Raw genomic sequence first — 20139 nt, forward strand, 5'->3', positions numbered from 1 at the left:
GTGGGTGCTTTATCCACTGTACCACCTACCTACCCCAGTGCAGTGGTTAGAACTCTGAATTTGGAGTCAGGAAGACCTGAAATCAATTTCTGCCTTAGAAACTTGGTCTTAGATAAGTCACTTGGGCTCCCTTATCTGTGAAATGAGAATAATAATAGCATCTGCATCATAGGGTATTTTGAGGATCAGATGAGATTAAATGTGTGAACCCCTTTGCTAACCTATATTAATACTTGCTTTTTTTAAAAAATATAGAATTTCCTGTAACTAGCTTACATTAATTACACTAATCTGGCTTGAAAATGCATTTTGGTGAGAGGGAGTTTCTTACTGAATAGATCTTTTTTCCCCAGTTGGGTGTGCTCAGATATTCCAGGAGCCTTGGAAAGTCCCCTGGGGCACTAAGGGGTTAAGCGAATTACCCATGGTCATACATCAAGTACATGTCAGAGGCTTGGCCCAAATCCAGATCTTTTTGACTCTGAAGAACCCTCTTATCTACTAGGTCAAACTTCCTCTCACGTCCATGTTATGCCTCCCAAAATGTGTTTGGGGAATGGAGCAAGGTCTTTGAATAGCTAGGAAGAGACCTAAAACGTCTATCACTAATTGAAGAATAATTTTAAGTAGAGAACCATCCTATCCAGTTTGAAAATATATGAATAAAACATATATGAAATATTCTTTATTTTTCTTGGGGGGGGGTGTTCTTTTGCAACACGGTTAATATGGAAATATATTTTCCATGACCTCACAAGTGTAATTGCTATCAGATTGCTTCTCTTTTCAAGGGGGAAGGAGGGGCCAGGAAGGAGAGAATTTGGAATTCAAAATTGTTTTAAGTGAATTGTTAAAAAAAGTATTTTACATGTAATTGGGAAATATTTAATAAAATAAATGTATTTTTTTAAAAGAAAAAAAATATATATGAAGTCACAATTCCATGGGAGGAGACTTGGGGTTAGTAGTTTGAGTATCATCCACTGAGATTTTTGCCTTAGTTGCAACTGACCAGTTCCTTTGTCTGAGCATCAGCTGCAGCTCTTTCCCCTTCAATAGGAATTCCTTTCTTCTGTAGAAAAGTAGATAGTCAATTCATCAAATACTTGCTGACTGAGATCAGAGCTAAATAAAGCAAGAAAAGACAGCACAGCTGCAGCCTTTTTTTTTTCTGTTTTCTTTGGTGAGGCAATTGGGGTCAAGTGACTTGGTCAGGGTCCCACAGCTAGTAAGTGTTAAGTGTCTGAGGTCGGACTTGAACTCAGGTCCTCCTGACTCCAGGGCCGGTGCTTTATCCACTGTGCCACCTAGCTGCTCCACCACCTAGTAGCCATTTTGAAGATTTATTTCCTCACCTATCTTTGGCCAAATGGCTTTTCCCTACATCCCCATTGTGAGGAAATGAGTAATACTTTCCTCTCAATAAGGATATAACTGTTGCCATTCAAATTACACTCCTCTGGACCTGTCTGAGGACAACGGTCTCAGTCCCCCTTCCCTCCCCTCCAGCAAACAGATCACATGGTTCAAGTAGCCCTGAGCTGGTCTAGATGAGGTCCTCTTCTGGGCCGTGTCCATATAAGGGAAGATTGAAGAAATGTCCCTCTGTCACCTCCCCCTTTGGCTGAGAACCCAAAGAATAATTATGGAAATTAGAGTTAAGAATACTGTGTTTCAGTTAGCTAGTTTTTCCGTGTAGATTGTAACCCTTGAGTAATCCAGCCAGTGATGAAAAAGGGGAGGGTCCATTTTGTGTTAGGGACTATGGATTAAAAAAGGGGTCTTGGAGCCCTCACTCTCTGCACTTGCACTACTTGCTGGCCGTAGCACTTATTTGCAAGTGTCCATTCTCTCGAGGTTGAGAATAAATGAGCCTTTGACACATGGCCAGCACTGAGTTCCAAAGTCATTTTCCTCTCACAAAGGAGAGCCCAGATGCTGTTTATGCAGACACACAAGACAGAGATGCTAGAGACTCAACTCTTTTTCCTAAGAAATCAGAAATTTGTGACAGCAATGGGATGTCTTAGTGGCTAGAGGCCTGGTCTTGAATCCATATGCACCTGGGTTCAACACCTGTCTCTGACATCTATTTGTTCTGTGACCCTGGATAAGTTCCTTAACCCTTCAAGCGTCCCATTTGGCTCTGACACTACAAAGATTCTCCACAATGAGAGTTTTATACATGGATAAAATCATAAGCTTAGACAAAAAAATGAAAATAAATAAACCAGAGAAACCAAAAGGATTTAGGAGGAGCCACAGTATAAATGGAACCACTTTTACAATGTAATCAGTTTCAGAGTTGAAAAGCAAACTAGTTTCAAATGTCAATTCAAAGGTCATCCAGTCCAGCTGATAACTGAATAACTGGGTGGAATAGCGGATAGATTTGGAGTCAACAAAACCGGAGTTAAAATCTTGCTTCACGTTCTTCCTCGACTCTCTGGGAGAGTCACTTAAGCTGTCTCAACTTCAGTGTCCTCACCTTTAAAATGGGAGGGTAGGACTTAAGCTGCTAGGATCCCTTCTATCTCTACACTATGTCATTGGAAATTAGATGGGGGTGCTTATCTCTGTCCTAAGTTTTAGAGAACTTAGCTGGGCTTTCTAATATATGGCTACTTATAAATTAGAAGCTTTAGCATCAGTCTTTGGCATTAAGCATTTGTTAAATCATAATAATGTTAGTAAAGAGAGAGCACATGGCTCTGAAAGTTCAGAAGCCCTATATACCTAGGATAGAGAGGAGAGAGAGGCAGAGTGGCTGCCTCCTCCAGCATCCCAGCCAAGCGAGAGTGTGTGAGAGAGCATAAACTCCCTGCAGTCCGGAGGAGAGGCAGCCCTTACACACTGCTCCAAGCTAATTGGCTAGCATCATTCAAATCTATTGGCTTACTGGAGTTGAGGATGGTCCATATTAAAATGAATAGTACTTGCTGAGGTCAAAGTCCAGATGACAGACCCTCTGAGGGGAAAGGTTTTCAGGTAGGTGTGGTTTTAATTTCTATTGTCTCTATTCCAGAGTCAGAGGTCCAATTTTACAGATGCTGGGCTGACCTTAAAAGAGGTCAGACCTTCGAGTGGGGGGCTTCTGGGACCCCCAAAACCCATTATTTTTTCACAACACCTAGAATCTTGTGATCCTAAAAACAGGAATCCTCCATCCAAAATTGCCCCAAGTGGACATCCGGTTCTGCAGAGGGAAAACCCACTGCCTTCAGGGCATCCCAGGAACAATAGGAAAAATGATGATCCTGAATAACAATAATTTAAAAGTTTAATTTTAATTTTAAAATTTAAAATAATTTAAAATCACCACTCACATTTAGGTGGTGCTTTGAGATTTCCTCTTTAGTAATCTCATCTGGGATATGGTCTTGAAAAAAATGATTGTCCCCATTAATGATGCAGAGTGGGTCTGGCAGGGTCAAGGTGTGTGTGTTGCAGGGTGGGAAGGGCTTTGCTTGTGGAGAGGGATGATGGAGGAGAGGATTCATGTATGAAGAAAGGGAAAATTGGGGGAAAGTAGCAAAGCATGAAACTAAGGAACTCAAATGGATGGATGGAAAGAGATTCAAAGGTTGCCCACCATGTTAGAATATAGATAGTTTAACAATGAAGAAAATTCATCCTTTTTTTTAAAGTAAACGCAGAATGCCAATAAAAATTGTCTCTACCTTGCCTTATAGAAGAATCCTCATAGAGTGTCCAAAGCTCCTGCAAACATGATCAAATAATTTTATTTAGAATTGTATGTGGAGTTATTTCCTTCATTGTTTGGTGAGCCCAGCCCCTAATGCCATGCCTGAGAGCACAGAAAGAAATGCTTATTGAATAACTGACCTACCTTTTTAATTAGCTGCTGGAGTTGCCACTTGAACTGCTGGCAGAAGAGGTCTACTTGCTCTGCATTACCACTGTGGTCTCCATTACCCATTGTAGCTCTCAAGTATTCCTTTGTCAGGCATGCCAGGCCGCTCTGAGAATTTGAATCTTGTAGCTGTGCCAGATAGGAAAAGTTATATCATCACATATCCAGAAATCTAGCTGGATTCCTGGAAATCCTTTAGATACACAATAACAACCAGTTTTGGTATTGTGCACACCCTTTTCCCCTGGGCAACCCTCCAATGAGGAGGGAACTCCCAGCTGATTTACTTCCCAACCCATTGTACCACTTCCCAGTTTCTGTGTGCCATGTATAGAACATTCGCCATCGTCTGAATGTTGGCCCCTACGCTCTCATCTTTCCTGGAAATAGCCCAGAGTTCTACTCCACTCACCCTTAATTCCACAGAACTCTTTGTAGGGGACTGTGTACTCCACCATTTCTGCTCAGGATCCTTTAGTTCTTGCCATTTATTTCCCTTTTTTACTAACCCTGCCAAAGTATGACCTGGTTTTTTCATTTGTCCTTAATTAAACATAAATAAGAAACCCTCCTCAGTGTGTTGTTTCTCCCCCCTCCACATTAGAACGTGGGCTCCTTGAGGTCAATGAAGGTCTGTAATTTCTATTGCATCCTCAGAACATAGGACAGTAGGTGTTTAATAAATGGTTTTCTGCTCTTCACATTCCGAAAAAGAACAATGGAGTCTGAATGCAGATTGAAGCATACTATTTTCACTTTTGTTGTTGCTTTTCTGTTGTTGTTGTTTATTCTTTCTTGAGTTCTTTTTTTTTCCTTTTGGTCTTATTCTTCTCTTACGATACAATTAATGTGGAAATGTTTAACATGATTGTAATGTATAACCTATATCATACTGCTTGCTGGCTTCAGGAGAGGGGAGGAAAGGGAGGGAGGGAGAAAAATTTGGAACTCAAAATCTTATAAAAATGAATCTTAAAAACTATCTTTACATGTATTTGGGAAAAAATAATAAAATACTATTAAAAAATTTTAAAATAATGTTTTTTTTTCATCCCATTCCATTAGGATAAATAAACCTGTGTCTTTAAGCACATGCAATAGAAGAAAGAGGATCTAGGTTGGGCAAGCTCCTCACTCTCCCTGCGCTTTTGTTTCACCATCTAAAAAAATGACGGGGTTGGACCAGACAGCCTTTGGGGTCCCTCCCAGCTCTAGAACTCTGGTCTTAGAGTCAGGAAAACCTGAATTCAAATCCTTCCTCAGATACTTACTACTTGGGCAAGTCACTTACCTTCCCTAGGTCTCAATTACCTCATCTGTAAAGCAAAAGAGTTAGACTTGATGGCTCCTAAAGTCTCTATAAATATATAATCCTATGTTTCCTACAAACAAGAGGTGTTCAATAGATGGATGGCACAATATGCTGTCTACCCCCTTTATAATATAAATTCCTTAAACTAGGGGATTATTTCATCGTTGTCCTTGAACCCCCACACCCCCTGGTGCATAAAGGATGCTTAATACATGCTTGTTGTTTGATTGGTAAATGAGCAAATTCAATTCATTACTAATCATCTGGGTGATGACTGCTGCAAATGCCACATCAGTTGCTTACTTGCTGTGACTTTGAACCAGTTACTTAACCTCAATGTGCCCCAGGCAATGACCGTTGACTTACTGGTACAGTGGAAAGAACGTTGGCTGGGGAATCAGACCACCAGGGTTCTAATCCTTCCCTTGATACTTTATCTCTCAAAATTCTGCTCTACTGCATGAGATTATAAGTCACAAAGAAAGTATATTGGTAGAGGAATATTCCTTAGCACATTCCCAGTCTTTTCTACACTTTATTTTGCAATTGCTCAAACACACACCCTTCAAAGTTTTGTCCTGCCTGTGCCCCTTGCCTGGGATGTTCTCCCTCTTTCTCACTTCTGCCTTTTGGTTTCTTTAGTTTCCTTCAAGACTCAGCTTAAATCTCACCTTTCACAGGAGGCACTTCCCAGTCTCCAGAAGCTGTTGATGCTTCTCCCTTTCATATTACCTTCGTCTACTACAACATATTTTGCTTGCACTTAATTATTTACATTTTGTCTCTCCCATTAGTGTAAAATCCTTGGGGCAGGGATTGATTTTGCTTCTTTTTTTAAAAAAAATCTGTTGTTGTTACTTGTTCTTTGACTGTGACATCGGGATGAGGTCATGACTTGCCTTGAATTGGATTTAAGTGAGGGAGGGCTGTGCAAGGTCAACAACTTCACTCTCTCCTCCAGAGCCATCTGGGTCCAGTGGTAAGATGTACATCAAGATCACTGATGGCCCCACATGTTTAAGGCAATTGGGGTTAAATGACTTGCCCAGGGTCATACAGCTAATGTCTGAGGTGAGATTTAAACTCAGGTCCTTCCAACTTTAGGGCCAGTGTTCTATCCACTGCACCTAGCTGCCCCAACTGAAAAAGAATCCCCTCTAGAAATCCCCAACAAATGGTCATCCAGCCTCTACCTGCCACACCCTTCCAAGGCAATCTAGCCTCGTCTTTGACTGCTTGATAGAATAGGAAGCTCTTTCTTTTATAAAGATTAAATTGGTAACTTTCATCCATTGTTCCAGGTTCTCTCCTTTGGGATCAAGTAGACAGTCCTTCAAATACTTAAAGATTACTACCATATATATAAATGTAATGGAATACTATTGTGCTATAAGAAACGATGAGCAGGAGGAGTTCAGAGAAACTTGGAAAGATTTACATGAACTGCTGCTGACTGACAGGAGCAGAACCAGGATAACACTGTACACAGTAACAGCAACATTGTGTGATGAACAATGGTGATAGACTTGGCTCTTCTCAGCAGTGCAATGATCCAAAACAATTTCAAAGAACTCATAATAAAAAATGTTCTCAACATCCAGAAAAAAGAACTGTGGATTATGAATGTAGATTGAACCATACTGTTTCTACTTTGGGGCTGGTTTTTTCCTTCTTTTTTGAGGTTTTTCCCTTGTGCTCTGATTCTTCTTTCACAATATGACTAATGCAGAAATATATTTAATGTGATTGTACATATATAACCTATATCAGATTGCTTTCAATCTTGGGGAGGAGGGAGGGAAGGGAGGGTGGGAGAAAAATTTGGAACTAAAAATCCTATGAAAACAAATGTTGAAAACTATTCTTACATGTAACTGGGAAATAATAAAATACTTTTATTAAAAAAAGATTACTACCATAAGCCCACCCTGAGTCTTCCCTTCTCCATGGTAAGTAGACCTTTGTGCCTCTGAACAACCTTTATGTATCTTTATGGCAGCTACATGGCTTAGTGGTCAGAGCATTGGTCCTGGAGTCAGGAAGACCTGAACTCTAAACTGGACTCAGACTCTTACTAACTGTATGATCCTGGGCAAGTCACTTAACCTCTGTCTACCTCAGGTTCCAAATCTTCAAAATGGGGATAATAATAGCCCCTCTCTCCCGGGGTTGTTGTGAGAATCAAATAACATAACATTTGTCAAGTGTTTTTCCAACCTTAAATCAATACGTGTGTATATGTATATGTATGTGTATATGTATGTGTATATGTATATGTATATGTATGTGTATATGTATGTGTATGTATATATGTATATGTATATGTATATCTATGTCTATGTCTATGTCTATATCTATCTATGTCCATGTCTATATATAGATCTATCAGTATGTATGTATATACACACTAGCTATTATTGTTATGCAGAAAGTACCTTGAAGCCTTTCACCATTCTTGTTGTACTTTGGATATTTTCTATCTAATAATGCCCTTCCTTAAATATTAACAGAATAACTAGTATGGTAAGGAGTCACATGCCCTTTGGACATGTCCTATTTTTCAAGCCACTGGAATATCAATAAATACCGTGAAAAAAGCAGTTGATAGTCAACAAGCCCACATTAAAGCACTTACTATGTGCTAGGCACTCAAAATAAAGACACTTTCCCAAAGCCATCTGTTCCTTTCTTATAGGTAAAGATAGCTCAAGATTCTACCTCTGCTCTCTGAGGTTTTTGCCCAGGCTGTCCTCCTTGCCCAGAATTCCTTCCTCCTTCACATCCCCCTCTTGGAACAGCTAGCTCCCTTGCAGGGTAAGCTCGAGAGCCCCCTCCCTGAAGAGGCTTTGCTTAATACCCCAATCACTGGTGCTCTACTTCCCCATCATCTTGGACTGATTTTGTATAGATCTTGCACACATGCTCTAGCTGGCTCTCCAATAAAATAGACGCTCTATGAGGGCAGAGACAAATTCACTTTTATATTTGTATTCCTGGTGTCTAGCACTGTACTGGCACATAGTAGGTACTTAGTATGTGCTTGTTGATTGCTTGGTTGTTTTGAGGTACCTGGTAGCAGCTAGTCTAGCAGTTCCTAGAGATTAGTTCACATTCCTCTGAAACTGTTCAGAGTGAGCTAGTACTTTATCATACTTTGAAATTTGCAAATCACTTTTACAGATATTATTTTTCATTTGGTCCTCACACAATTACCCTGGGAGATAGGGGCTATTATTAGACACATTTTGCAGATGAAGAAAATGAGGCAGACAAAAGTTACTTGCCCAGAATCCCACAAGGGTGAAATTGAAGCTGCATTTGAATTCAGGTCTCCCTGACTCCAGAATGCAGTGTTCTATCCATTTCACCACCTTCTATTCTCTTTTTTTGGGGTGAGTGGGTCAGCTTAGAAGGGCTTGGGGAAAGGTCAGGGTGGTAGAGAAAGCATTACAAATCTACCAGCTTGGGAGTGTCTAAAAGTCACAAAAGTCTGCAGGGTGCCAGGAATAAGAGCATCGATTTAGAGATGGACCACACCTTAGACAGATGCCCCCAAATGTCATCATTTGACAGAGCCCCCAAGGTCACACAACTGTCCAAGCCAGGATTGAAATTCAAGCCCTCAGAACTCCAAATGCACGGGATCACCAGGTAAGCTTTCCAGGCAAGCTTTCCACAACCAGCCGGCTTAGGGAGAACAGTGCAACTCGCCCCTTCTTTTCCAGTCTACTGCGTCCTAGCCATTGCCTCTTCCCTCTGAAGCGCACAGCTCAGAGCCCTTCAGAATTCACCTTAACAAGGTGAGAGATGACTCTCAAGGTGCCGCAGTGCAGGAGTGACAGGACCACCACCCCACCACCCCTTCCGGCACACCCCGCCCCTCCCCGCCATCTCCTTGGACTGGGAGCCCCGCAAGTCAGAGGAGTGAAGGGGAGAGAGGAGTGGCGTGTACAGGCAAAGGACAGGGGGAAGGGGGGGCGGCAGACTATCGCTTTCAAGCTCTCTGCAGACCCGGCGCTCCCCAGCCCACTGCACTGACCTGTTCCAGCTCGTAAGATAAGTAGATGTAAGTGGCAGCAGCAAAAAAGACTTGCACCGTCAGCGGGAACAGGAAGAGCAGCGCGCTGCCTTGACTAGGGCTGGGGGTCTCCCCGGAGATGGTGGGCTTGAGGGACATGACTAGAACACCAGCCACGGACCGGGCTGTTAGCGAGCCTTTCTAAGAGAGCAGTTCTTGACTTGTTTTCAGTGTGAGTCGCCTGGGGAAGGAGGCGGGGCACCGTGTATAGGCGAGTATAAAGAAGTCAGGTCTCTGGGAAAGAAACTACTTGCTTGGTCCAGAAAGAAGAGAAAAGAAGGGATCGAGAGGATCTTTTAGAGATCAAGGGCCCAGGTGTTTTACCAGCTCGTAGACCTAAATTTTAGAAAAGTCTAAATCCTTAGGATTGAAGATTGAGGGAGCGTGTGTGCACACTCTCTCATATGTTGAATATATCGTGTATACAATTATATACTGTATACTTTATATTGCATAATATACTTTGTATATGATATGTTGTGTATATATTATATATTGTATATATAGAAAAGAGAGAGAGGGTTGGGTAGCCTACTGCCTAGAGTGTTGGCATGGAAGATAGGAAGACTTTTATTTAACTACATTACAAAACGGGAGAGTACCTGCAGTGGAGGAAGGGAGGAAGAGAAGAGAAGGAAGTATTATTATTATTATTATTATTTCTATTATTAAAGTTTTTCAAAGTCATCACTCTTTTAGGAGAACCATGAAAATCACTTATAATTTCTTGACCATCAGCTTCCCAATTTTCCTTCAGATAGAAAGATAGAATTACTATATGTTAAGTACTAGGGGTACAAATATAAACAAAAAAAGATAGCCCCTGCCCTTCAAGACCTTACAGTTCTAATGGAGGATAAAACATCTAAAAAGGAGCTGAAAAGATAAGAGGGAAAAATCCAGAAAATGAGTGGAGCAGGGAGTGAAGTGAATATTCCCTGTTCACCTCTTGAAATAGGAGCCTGAGCTAGCAATGCACCAATTAAGAGAGTGGGATAGGGGCAGCCAGGTGGCACAATAGATAGAGCACTGGCCCTGGAGTCAGTCAGGAGGACCTGAGTTCAAATGCGGCCTCAGACACTTAACACTTACTAGCTGTGTGACCCTGGGCAAGTCACTTAACCCTCATTGCCCCACAATGTATATGTATATGTACACACACACACACACACACACACACACACACACACATATATATTTCCCTGTTAGACATGTTGCAAAGAAAAAGCAAGAAAAATAACTATGTCAAAGGATGAGATGGCTGGATAGTGTCATGGAAGAAATAAACATGAGCTTGGATAGACTTCAGGAGATAGTGGAAGGGAGTGGGGTCTACATGCCATGGTCCATGGGGTCATGAAAAATCAGACACAACTGAATGACTGAGCAACATGCGACAGATTTGTTGGCTCATTGGAAAGCACAGAGGGTCTAACCTTAAGGAGAGAAGGTAGATACAAGGTGAGTTTCAGTGAGTTTCAGGAGAAAGTAAGAAAAGCTCAGAATGAAAGCCGGATAGGAATGTCAGAGCAGGCTGATACATGAAGTAACATCTTAGAGCTGTAAGGGACCTTGGAAGTTCCCCAGCCCCTCTATTTTCCAGACGAGGAAGGGGCCAGAGAAGCTGACGATCTTACCCAACAAAATGCTGATCAGTGGAGTAGAACCCACACCACCTGAGTCTCAGTCATCCCAGGGGCTGCCCTACACAGCCAGAGATGTGGAGCATGTCAGTCAGAGGCTGAGGAGGTAGCAGCAGAGTCCAAGATCAGGGACCGGGTCTGGAGCAGTCTCTGGCAGGATGAGAGTCCTTAAGGGAGCCGGAGGCCTCTTAGCCAAACCTGCCCTTCTCTAGAGCTGGCTCAGAGGTAGACATCTCTCCTTTGCAGCTGGCTGTGCCCCAGTCAAGCCTAGAGGGAATTCCCACATCCAGGGATTGAAAACAACTACAGCCCGTGGACCTCAGGGCAACCTCTATTTCGAGACAGGATTATTCTCCCTACGGGGAGAAGTAAAACATAGCAGAGGTCAGAGGAAAAAGTGACATTTAAAGGGAAAGGATGGGGGCAACTAGGTGGATAAAGAACCGGCCGCAGATTCAGGAGGACCTGAGTTCAAGTCTGACCTCAAACACTTGACACTTACTAGCTGTTTGACCTTGGGCAAGTCACTTAACCCCACTTGCCTCACAAAAAAAAAAAAATCAAGTCCAGGAGTTCTTTACATTTTTGTGTCCTGGACTCTCTCTACCATCTGGGAAAGCCGAGGAACCCCTTCTCAAAATAATGTTTTAAGCACATAAAACACAAAAGATTACAAAAGAAGCCAATTAAATTGAAGGAGTCATCAATTAAAAAAAACAAGGGTCCCCAGGCAGAGAAGCTGTGATAGTCCAAGCCCCTTATGTTAGAGATGAAGAAATGGTGGCCCAGAAAGGGGTAATAGATAGTTGAACTTGGAATCAGGAAGAACTGGGTTCAAATCCTGTTCCTGGTACTGAATAGCTGTGTGGCCCTGGGCAAGTCACTTAATGTTTCCCCACCTTTAAAACTGGAAACAATAATACATGTAGGATCCCCCTTGAAGGACAGATGCAAAGATCAAACAAGACCAGGAAGTGCTTGCAAACATTAGGGAGATGGTTGGGAATAGGGTCTGGAGCTATGATTTCACTGTTATAGGGAACTCTGAGGATGAAGGAGTTCCCTTCACTGATACAGGCCAGCACTTGCTCTGTGACTTACAGCCTTAGGGAGTTGCCTGCCTTGAAGATACTTGTCTGTTCGGAGGTTTACAACTCTTAGAGGGCCATATAAATGCTAGTGATTAGCCAAGGACTCAGGTAATAATAGTTAACTTTGTATAGAACTTTAAGGTTTACAATGCACTTTACATAGATTATATCATTTGATCCTTACAATGGTCCTTTAAGGTGGGTGCTCTAATTATTCCCCTTTTTCAGGTGAGTAAACGGAGGCTGAGAAAGGTTTCATGATCTGCTCAAGGTCATACTGCAGCTAGTGTTTGACATGTCATTTGACCTCCTTGTTGTTCCAAGTCCTGCGCTCTGTCTGCTACAGAAACTACATGGAAGAGCTAAAACTACAAACCTGGCTCCTCTGATCCCAGCTTCAGCCCCTTTTCTTCTCCGCCCTTCATTGGCTTCTCATCCCTTGGTACCTGTTGATACAGCCTGCTATGTGGCTCAGTGGATAGACCTCTGCTGAGCCTGTGATCAGGAAGAACTGAGTACAGTTCCAGCCATAGATAGTGTCAACAGACAATCACAACATCATGAGATTTATGTGAGAACCAGGTTTATTGTAAGAGAAATGAACATGCCTGGGAACCCAAGGGCCTCAAAGGTTTTACCAAAGTTTACATTTTCATCATAGCGGGACAAAGGGAGGAAGAGATACCAGGAAGGGGTGAACATCTTGGGAACTTGGGAACTGCTGAACTAAAGAAGCTAGGAGAGTACCCTTATCTGCAGAAGGCCCCAGCTGCACAAGCAGTGTCTGAGACGGGATTTGAACTCAGGTCCTCCTGAATTCGTGGCTGGTGCTTTATCCACTGCGCCACCTGGCTGCCCCCTATTCATCAGTTTCTATAAAATGGGGAGGACGGTTCAGACTAAGTCATCTCTAAGGTCTTTTTGAGGTGCAGATCTGAACTTCCCCTCTATAATTAATTCCCTTCCATTTGTTTCATATGTACCTTTTTCTTGCATGTTGGCTCCCCTGTTAAATTCCTTGAGGACAGGGTCTATGTTGGTTTTTGTGGACTTGGCACTTAGCACAGTACCTGACACATGGTAAGCAGTTATTAAATGCCTATTAAATTGATTGATTGCTAAAGAATATGCCCATCTATTTGGAGAAGGCAATGGCAAACCACTCTGAGATCTTTGCCAAGAAAACCCCAAAATGGGGTCACGGAGAGTAGACATGACTGAAATTACTGATAACAACAAATGCCCATCTATTGGGCTATTTCTGTGTCAATGGCACAGATCTTTCAGAGTACCCCTAGATCGTCCATGAAAGAGCTGACACTCACCAGACCTTCCCAGTGGTTGTATAGACAGAACTGAAAGCCAAATATATTTTGGACCGGGCTATAAACAGACCCATTTGAGTCCGTGGAGGAGGGCAGACAGTTATTTCATGCTTTCTCCCAACCCCTTTTCTATCTTTCTCACTAATGTTCAAATCATGTTTAGGAAATAAACTTTAATCACTTATAAAATAGTTTCAAAACAAAAAAGTTAATAATTAAAGGAAAGATTTTATGACCTTCCCACAGTTCCACATTGTGAATGATTAATAATTAATATTGTACGCGTCCTCTCCATTTATACCAAAACACCCTCATTAATGTTAAATGATTAAACAACAACAACTTATGCTAAAAGGTCTTTGAATTAATGAGGACAGGATGAGTTCAAAAAGAAATGCCTCCCATTTCATTATGTGGAAACATTCTAAAAAATACTGCCTTGCTGAAATAAAAATTATTGAGCTGTGCAATGGAAATGAGAAAAACATTTGGTAAATTTTTTTATATGACGAAAGATTTCCTATAAGCCAACTCTCCTCCAAGTCTCCCTTAATTTATTTAGCACAGGACTTTGGTTATCAAATTAAAAACCTCTTATATAATAAAATACTTAAAGAACTCAGAGAGCTAACTGAAAGTTAGTTGAAATAATAATTTTAGCAAAGTTGCAGAATATAAGATAAATCCACATAAATCATCAGCATTCCTATATATAACCAAAAAAACTCATTAAGAAGAGCTAGGGGGCAGCTAGGTGGCGAAGTGGATAGAGCACTGGCCCTGGAGTCAGGATTACATGAGTTCAAATTCGGCCTCAGACACTTAACACTTACTAGCTGTGTGACCCTGGGCAAGTCACTTAACCCCAATTGCCTCACTAAAAAAAAAAAAAAAGAAAAAAAGAAAAAGAAGAGCTAGAAGGTAAATCCCATTTGAAATAACTACAAAAGCTATGGAATATTTGGGAATGTATCTTCCAAGATTTACCTAGGGGCTATATGAATTTAACACTCTTCAGAGGAATAAACATAAACCTAAGTAAAGAAACATTCATCCTTTAATTAATTAATTGATCAGTTGACTGGAGAAGCATTTATGCTCATGGGTAGGCTGAGATAACATAATAAAAATGATAATGCAAGGAGGAAGAGAAGTTGGAACACAAAGTTTTTTAAAAATCGATGCCAAAATTTGTTTTTACACATATTTTGGAAAATAAAATTCTATTCAACTAGAAAAAAACAGAATAATAAAAAATAAATATAAAATAAAAAATAAATGTTACCTGATGGCAAAAAATAAAGTTCTAAGTTAGATTTATAGTTTAAAAAAAATTAAAATGACAATGCTACCTAAATTACTTTACTTCTTTAGCACCGAACCAAACTTCCAAAAGAATATTTTTTCTTAAAATATATAGGAACATAACTAAGTTCATATAGAGAATCTAAAGATTAAGACCCACAAGGGTGATGATGGGAAAAAATGGGAAAGAAAGGGGAAGTCTACCAGTACAAGATCTGAAACTGCTTCCAAAGCATTAAATCAATTTAGTACTGGTTTAAAAAAGAGAGAGGCTGATCATTAGAACAGATTAGGTATGGAATATATGTACAGACAGAAGCAAACAAACTCATTAGTATAGCGTGTGAAAAGCCCAGTCATTGGGGGGAAACCTCACTATGTGACAAAAAACTGTTGGGGAAACTAGAAAGGAGGCTGGCAGAAATTAGATTTAGACCAACACTTCACAGCACACATAGAAATAAGCTCCAAATGGGTACATGATTTAAATAAAAAAGTTATAAAGTCATATGATAAAAAGAATTAAAGAATCAAGGAAGAAATCAGCAAAACGAATGAAACAGAGGATCACACAAGATTAAAATGGACAATTTTGATTAGATGAAATTTTAATTTTTTTTTTACAAATCTAATGTAAAAAAAATTAGAATGAAATCAGGTAACTGGAAAACAAAATCTTTGCAACAAGTTTCCCTGATATGTCTATTTTCCAAATTATATAAGGAACTGATTCAAATTTATAAGACTAAGAGTCATTGCCTAATACATAAATGGTCAAAGGATAAGAACGTGCATTTTTCAAAAGAAATCCAAGCTACCAATAACCATATGAAAAAAAATTTCTAAATCAATTTATAATTATATAAATGCAAATTAAAGCCACTTTGAGGTTCCACCACATATTTATCAGATTGATGAAGAGAATAAAAGAGGAAACTAACAAATGCTGGAAGCGCTGTAGAAAAAATTCACCCAGTCTCCTCCCTACACCTACTCCCCCTTACTAGTGCCTCCCCTCTGAGATTTCCTCCCATTTACATTATATATATCTTGGATATAAATAGTCATTTACATGTTTTCTTCTTCTTCCTATCCCACCCCTCCCCATTCCAATTAGAATGTGAGCTCCTTGAAAGAATTGCCCATGTCTTTGCCTTTCTTTGAATCCCTACTACTTAGCATAGTACCTGGCACATAAGTGCTTATTAAAGGCAGCTAGGTGGTACCATAGTGCACAGAGTGCAGGTCCTAGAGTAAGGAAGACTCCTCTTCCTGAGCTCAAATCTGGCCTCAGACACTTACTAGCTGTGTGGCCCTGGGCAAGTCATTTAACCCTGTTTGCCTTAGTTTTCTCATCTGTAAAATGGACTGGAGAAGGAAATGGCAAATCACTCCAGTATCTTTGCCAAGAAAAACACAAATGGTGTCACAGACACAACTGAAAAATTATTGAACGTCCTACTACTAGAACTCTCCAAAAGCAGAATAGGCTACTGTAGAAAATTGTCTATTTCCCATTCCTTGAGATGTTCAAGTGGAAAGAGCACTGGCTCTAGAGCTAAGCATCTGGGTTCAAATTCCACCTACTACTTGTATGACCTGGGGAAAATAATTTCATTTCCCTGGGCCTCAGTTTCCTATAAAATGAAAAGGTTGACTAGATGGTCTCTCAAGTCCTCTCCAGCCCTAAATCTATGGTCCTATGATTGATCCTCATAGTATTTACTAGGTATGTGTTAGAAGAGAATATAGTTCAGGCATGAGATGGACAGCGTGACTTCTTAAGGTCTTCCCAACTGAGATTCCATGATCCCATAATTATTCAGGGATCTGTTTCCCTGGTGGTTCATCATGTGAAACTTCCCTCCAACTCAGCCATTATTTAATTCCAGAAGCCAGAAAATATTTTAGGATAAGAACATGATGCAGTGGGGGGTGGAGGGAGGGTGAATACTGGATTTAGAGTCCAAGTGGAACTGAATTAATATCTTGGCTCTGATATGAACAAATTGGAAAGAACTTAAGAGGTCATGCTAACATGTATCTCTGACCATGGTACTTCCATACTCAGGAATCTTAAATGAATCCCTATGTTGCTCAGATAAATTTAACACTCTCAGCATGGAGAGCCCTCCATGGTCTGGCTTCCATCTACTTTCACAGTCTTTATTTCATTCTGCTCCCCTTCCTGCATTTCATTCCAATCAAACTGAGCTATTGACAAAACATGGGATTTCATCTCCCACTTCTATGCTTTCAGGGCTCTGTTCCCTATGTCTGAAAGATACTCCTTCAAGAAAGGCATAGCTCAGGAGCTCCCTCCTGCATGAGATCCTTTGCAGTTCATATTCTGCAGATCTCATTCTACAACTCTTCAAATTAATTTGTATAGCTTGGTCTTTTACTTCCTTCTGCACATACAGAATGGAAGTTACATCAGAGCAGGACTTGTTTTCTGTTGTTGTTGCTGTGCATTGCTTTTGTGTGTGTGTGTGTGTGTGTGTGTGTGTGTGTGTGTGTGTGTGTGTGTGTGTGTGTACTCAAGCCTACCATGGTACCTTATACACTGCTTAACAAATGTAAATGGAATTCTATAGGGAAAAAGAGAAACCACATTGCTTACTTAAGTACATTGTTGACATTCTGTTAGGAACCTGTTTCCAAAGTTAAAAATTCAATAGTGGTTCAAAAGTTCAATGGCAGTCAAATAATCAAAACTTCCTTTTCTTTTTTCCCAAATAGTAGTTTCAACAAAGCTAGAAAACAACCTGATCAAATTTCTTCACAAACTGGCTTCATAGACAGGTCAGCTACTGGTTATGAACTCAGAAATAGTAGTACAAGCAGCATCATACCAATGACCTGAGCTGCATGTGGGGGTTAAAACAGTTTTTAGTTTCTTTTTCATTTTCTTTTTTTTCTCTTTAAAATTTTAATTGCCATCTTTTATTATTACATTGCCTTCATTTCTCATTTGTTATAGAATTTTTTAATTAATAGTATTTTCCCCAATTGTGTGTAAAGATAGATTTCAACATTCACTTTTGTAAGATTTTGAGTTCCAAATTTTTTCCCTCCCTTCCTTTCCTCCCCTCTTCCCAAGACAGCAAGCAATCTGATATAGGTTATACATGTACAATCATGTTAAATATATTTCCATGCTAGTAATGTTATGAAAGAACAGAACAAAAAGGAAAAACCATGAGAAAGAAAAAAACAAAAAAAAAGCTCTTTTTCATTTTCAAAGATGATGATTTTAATTTTTCTGAACAGAATCATTATTGGGTCTAAAGTTTTCACCAGCGTGTGCAGACCTGGTCTGAAAGCTACTATACTTAACACAAAATGAGATTTAAACCATAGGCCTTCTCTAGGTGTGAACATGGGTGTTGGAATTTTTCCTTTCCTTTCTTTTTTCTTTTAAAAAAATGTTTATTTTTCGGGCAGCTAGGTGGCGCAGTGGATAGAGAACTGGCCCTGGAGTCAAGAGTACCTGAGTTCATATCCAGCCTCAGACACTTAACACTTATTAGCTGTGTGACCTTGGGCAAGTCACTTAACCCCAACTGCCTCACTAAAAAAAAAAAGTTTATTTTAAACATTCCTTTAAAATAATTTTCAATTCTAAATTCTCTCCATCATTCCATCCCCTCCGCCACAGCAAGAAGGCAAGCAATATGTCAGTTATACATTTGAAGCTGTGCAAAACAAGTTTCCATTATCCAGGTGCAAAAAAAAAAAAAAGAAAAGAAAAAGAAAAAGAAAATGAAACAATTATACCAGCAGTTCTCTCTCTGGAGGTAGATAACATTTATCTTCATGAGTCGAAATTGTCTTGGATCATTTTGTCTTGATCAGAGTAGCTAAGGCTTTCACAGTTTGATCATCATTAACAATATTGCTGTTATTGTATACAATGTTCTCCTGGTTCTACTCACTTTAACTTTGCATCAGTTCACATAGGTTTTCCCAGGTTTTTCTAAAGCCATTCTCCCCATCTTTTCTTATAGCATAATTCTAATCATTTAGAATAGAATGAAAGCTTAGCAGCACATATATACAGGTGCTCCTGTGACTAAACAAAAGTATTCCATCACAATCATATTGGGTGTAAACATGTTTCCAGGCTTTTAACAGGTCTTGTCTGATTTGAATGGGGAGGAGAGGAAGAAAGAGAAATGTGTTACTTTAGTGTAGGGGAAGAACCCCTTTTTGTAAGTAATAGACTCCTTTGGCATTCTGATGAGACCTTTGGATCATGTTATTGTGTAATCCCTTTGTGGTTGCCAAACTGTGTAATTTAAAATTCTGAATTTGGGTCCTAATCTGTTCCCCCAGTTTTGGGGGAAACTGACTAAAATTACTGATAAAACAAGTTTAGGTTTTTAAGGGTTTATTGAAAGATAGAAAGAGAAAGATTGAGAACAGAATTCCTACAGCCTGGCAATCCTATCTTTCCTCAACTCCTCTGTGTAGTCCTCTGCCATCACCACGAAATCAGGAACCACAAGAGACAGAGCTCTCTGCGCAGGCTCTCCTTCCTCCTTCCTCTCCCCTCCCAGAAATGAGAGGTTCTTCAAGCTGGTTGGTTGACTGGGCCGGAAGTTCAAAGTTTTTTTAGCTTCTGAGAACCATGCTTTCTTAAGTACTCTCAAGTACCAGCCAGATGTTCTTAGAATCTAGTCAACTAGTAATCCAGTCAAATCAGCCAGCAATCCACTCAGGTGGGCTCCTGAATATCTGCCAAATCTCATCTATCACATTCCATTATTTTGACATTATAGAACAATGTTTTTAAATACATAAAATAAGAGGATTACAAAGGAAAACAATTATTTTGAAATAAAGGTGTTCTAAATAAATAAATAAAGGAAAATACTGATTGCTTGCAACCTTGGGGAGGGGGGAGGGGAGGAATGGAGGGAATGAGAGAGGGATAGAATTTGGAACTGAAAACTTGAAAGAAAGAAAGAAAGAAAGAAAGAAAGAAAGAAAGAAAGAAAGAAAGAAAGAAAGAAAGAAAGAAAGAAAGAAAGAAAGAAAGAAAGAAGAAAGAAAGAAAGGAAAGGAAGGAAGGAAGGAAGGAAGGAAGGAAGGAAGGAAGGAAGGAAGAAAGAAAGAAAGAAAGAAAGAAAGAAAGAAAGAAAGAAAGAAAGAAAGAAAGAAAGAGTGTACTTTTCTCCCATCCAATCTATCATGCCTGCAATTTATCATGGACCCCAGATTAAGAATTTTTGCTTAACAGAGAATGGTGATATATGAATGGGATTAGACACTAAATTCCTTCTTTCATATCCCTTATACTAAGAACAAGTATTGAATATTTTATTAATAAGAACAGACTTTATATAGTATTTTAAGGTTTGCAAAAAGGTTTACAAAAACTCATCCTTATAACAGTGTTGGGAGATAGGTACTATTATTATTATTATTATTATTTTATAGATGAGTAAAATGAGATTCAATCTCTTCCAACTTGCCTAGATTCATGGGGCTAGTGTTATCTATTCT

At 39.9% G+C, this 20139-nt stretch overlaps 1 protein-coding gene across 2 annotated transcripts in view; it reads right to left on the reverse strand.

Annotated features, from left to right (window-relative positions):
* Nucleotides 1–20139, reverse strand: part of TNFSF10 (TNF superfamily member 10) — a 46123-nt gene that overhangs the window by 9297 nt on the left and 16687 nt on the right. The window contains exons 1-3 of one of the 2 annotated variants that reach the window (XM_043997046.1): nt 9226–9429; nt 3851–4003; nt 3681–3720 (exon numbers count right to left, since the gene is read on the reverse strand). In XM_043997046.1, the coding sequence (XP_043852981.1) occupies nt 3681–3720; nt 3851–4003; nt 9226–9363 (331 nt within the window). In that variant the 5' untranslated portion in view covers nt 9364–9429. Of the gene's footprint in view, nt 1–3680; nt 3721–3850; nt 4004–9225; nt 9430–20139 lie in introns of those variants that run through there. The other variant, XM_043997047.1, reaches the window with a different exon arrangement.

The sequence above is a fragment of the Dromiciops gliroides genome, chromosome 3 (genome assembly GCF_019393635.1).
Source record: "Dromiciops gliroides isolate mDroGli1 chromosome 3, mDroGli1.pri, whole genome shotgun sequence".
Taxonomy (NCBI): domain Eukaryota; kingdom Metazoa; phylum Chordata; class Mammalia; order Microbiotheria; family Microbiotheriidae; genus Dromiciops; species Dromiciops gliroides.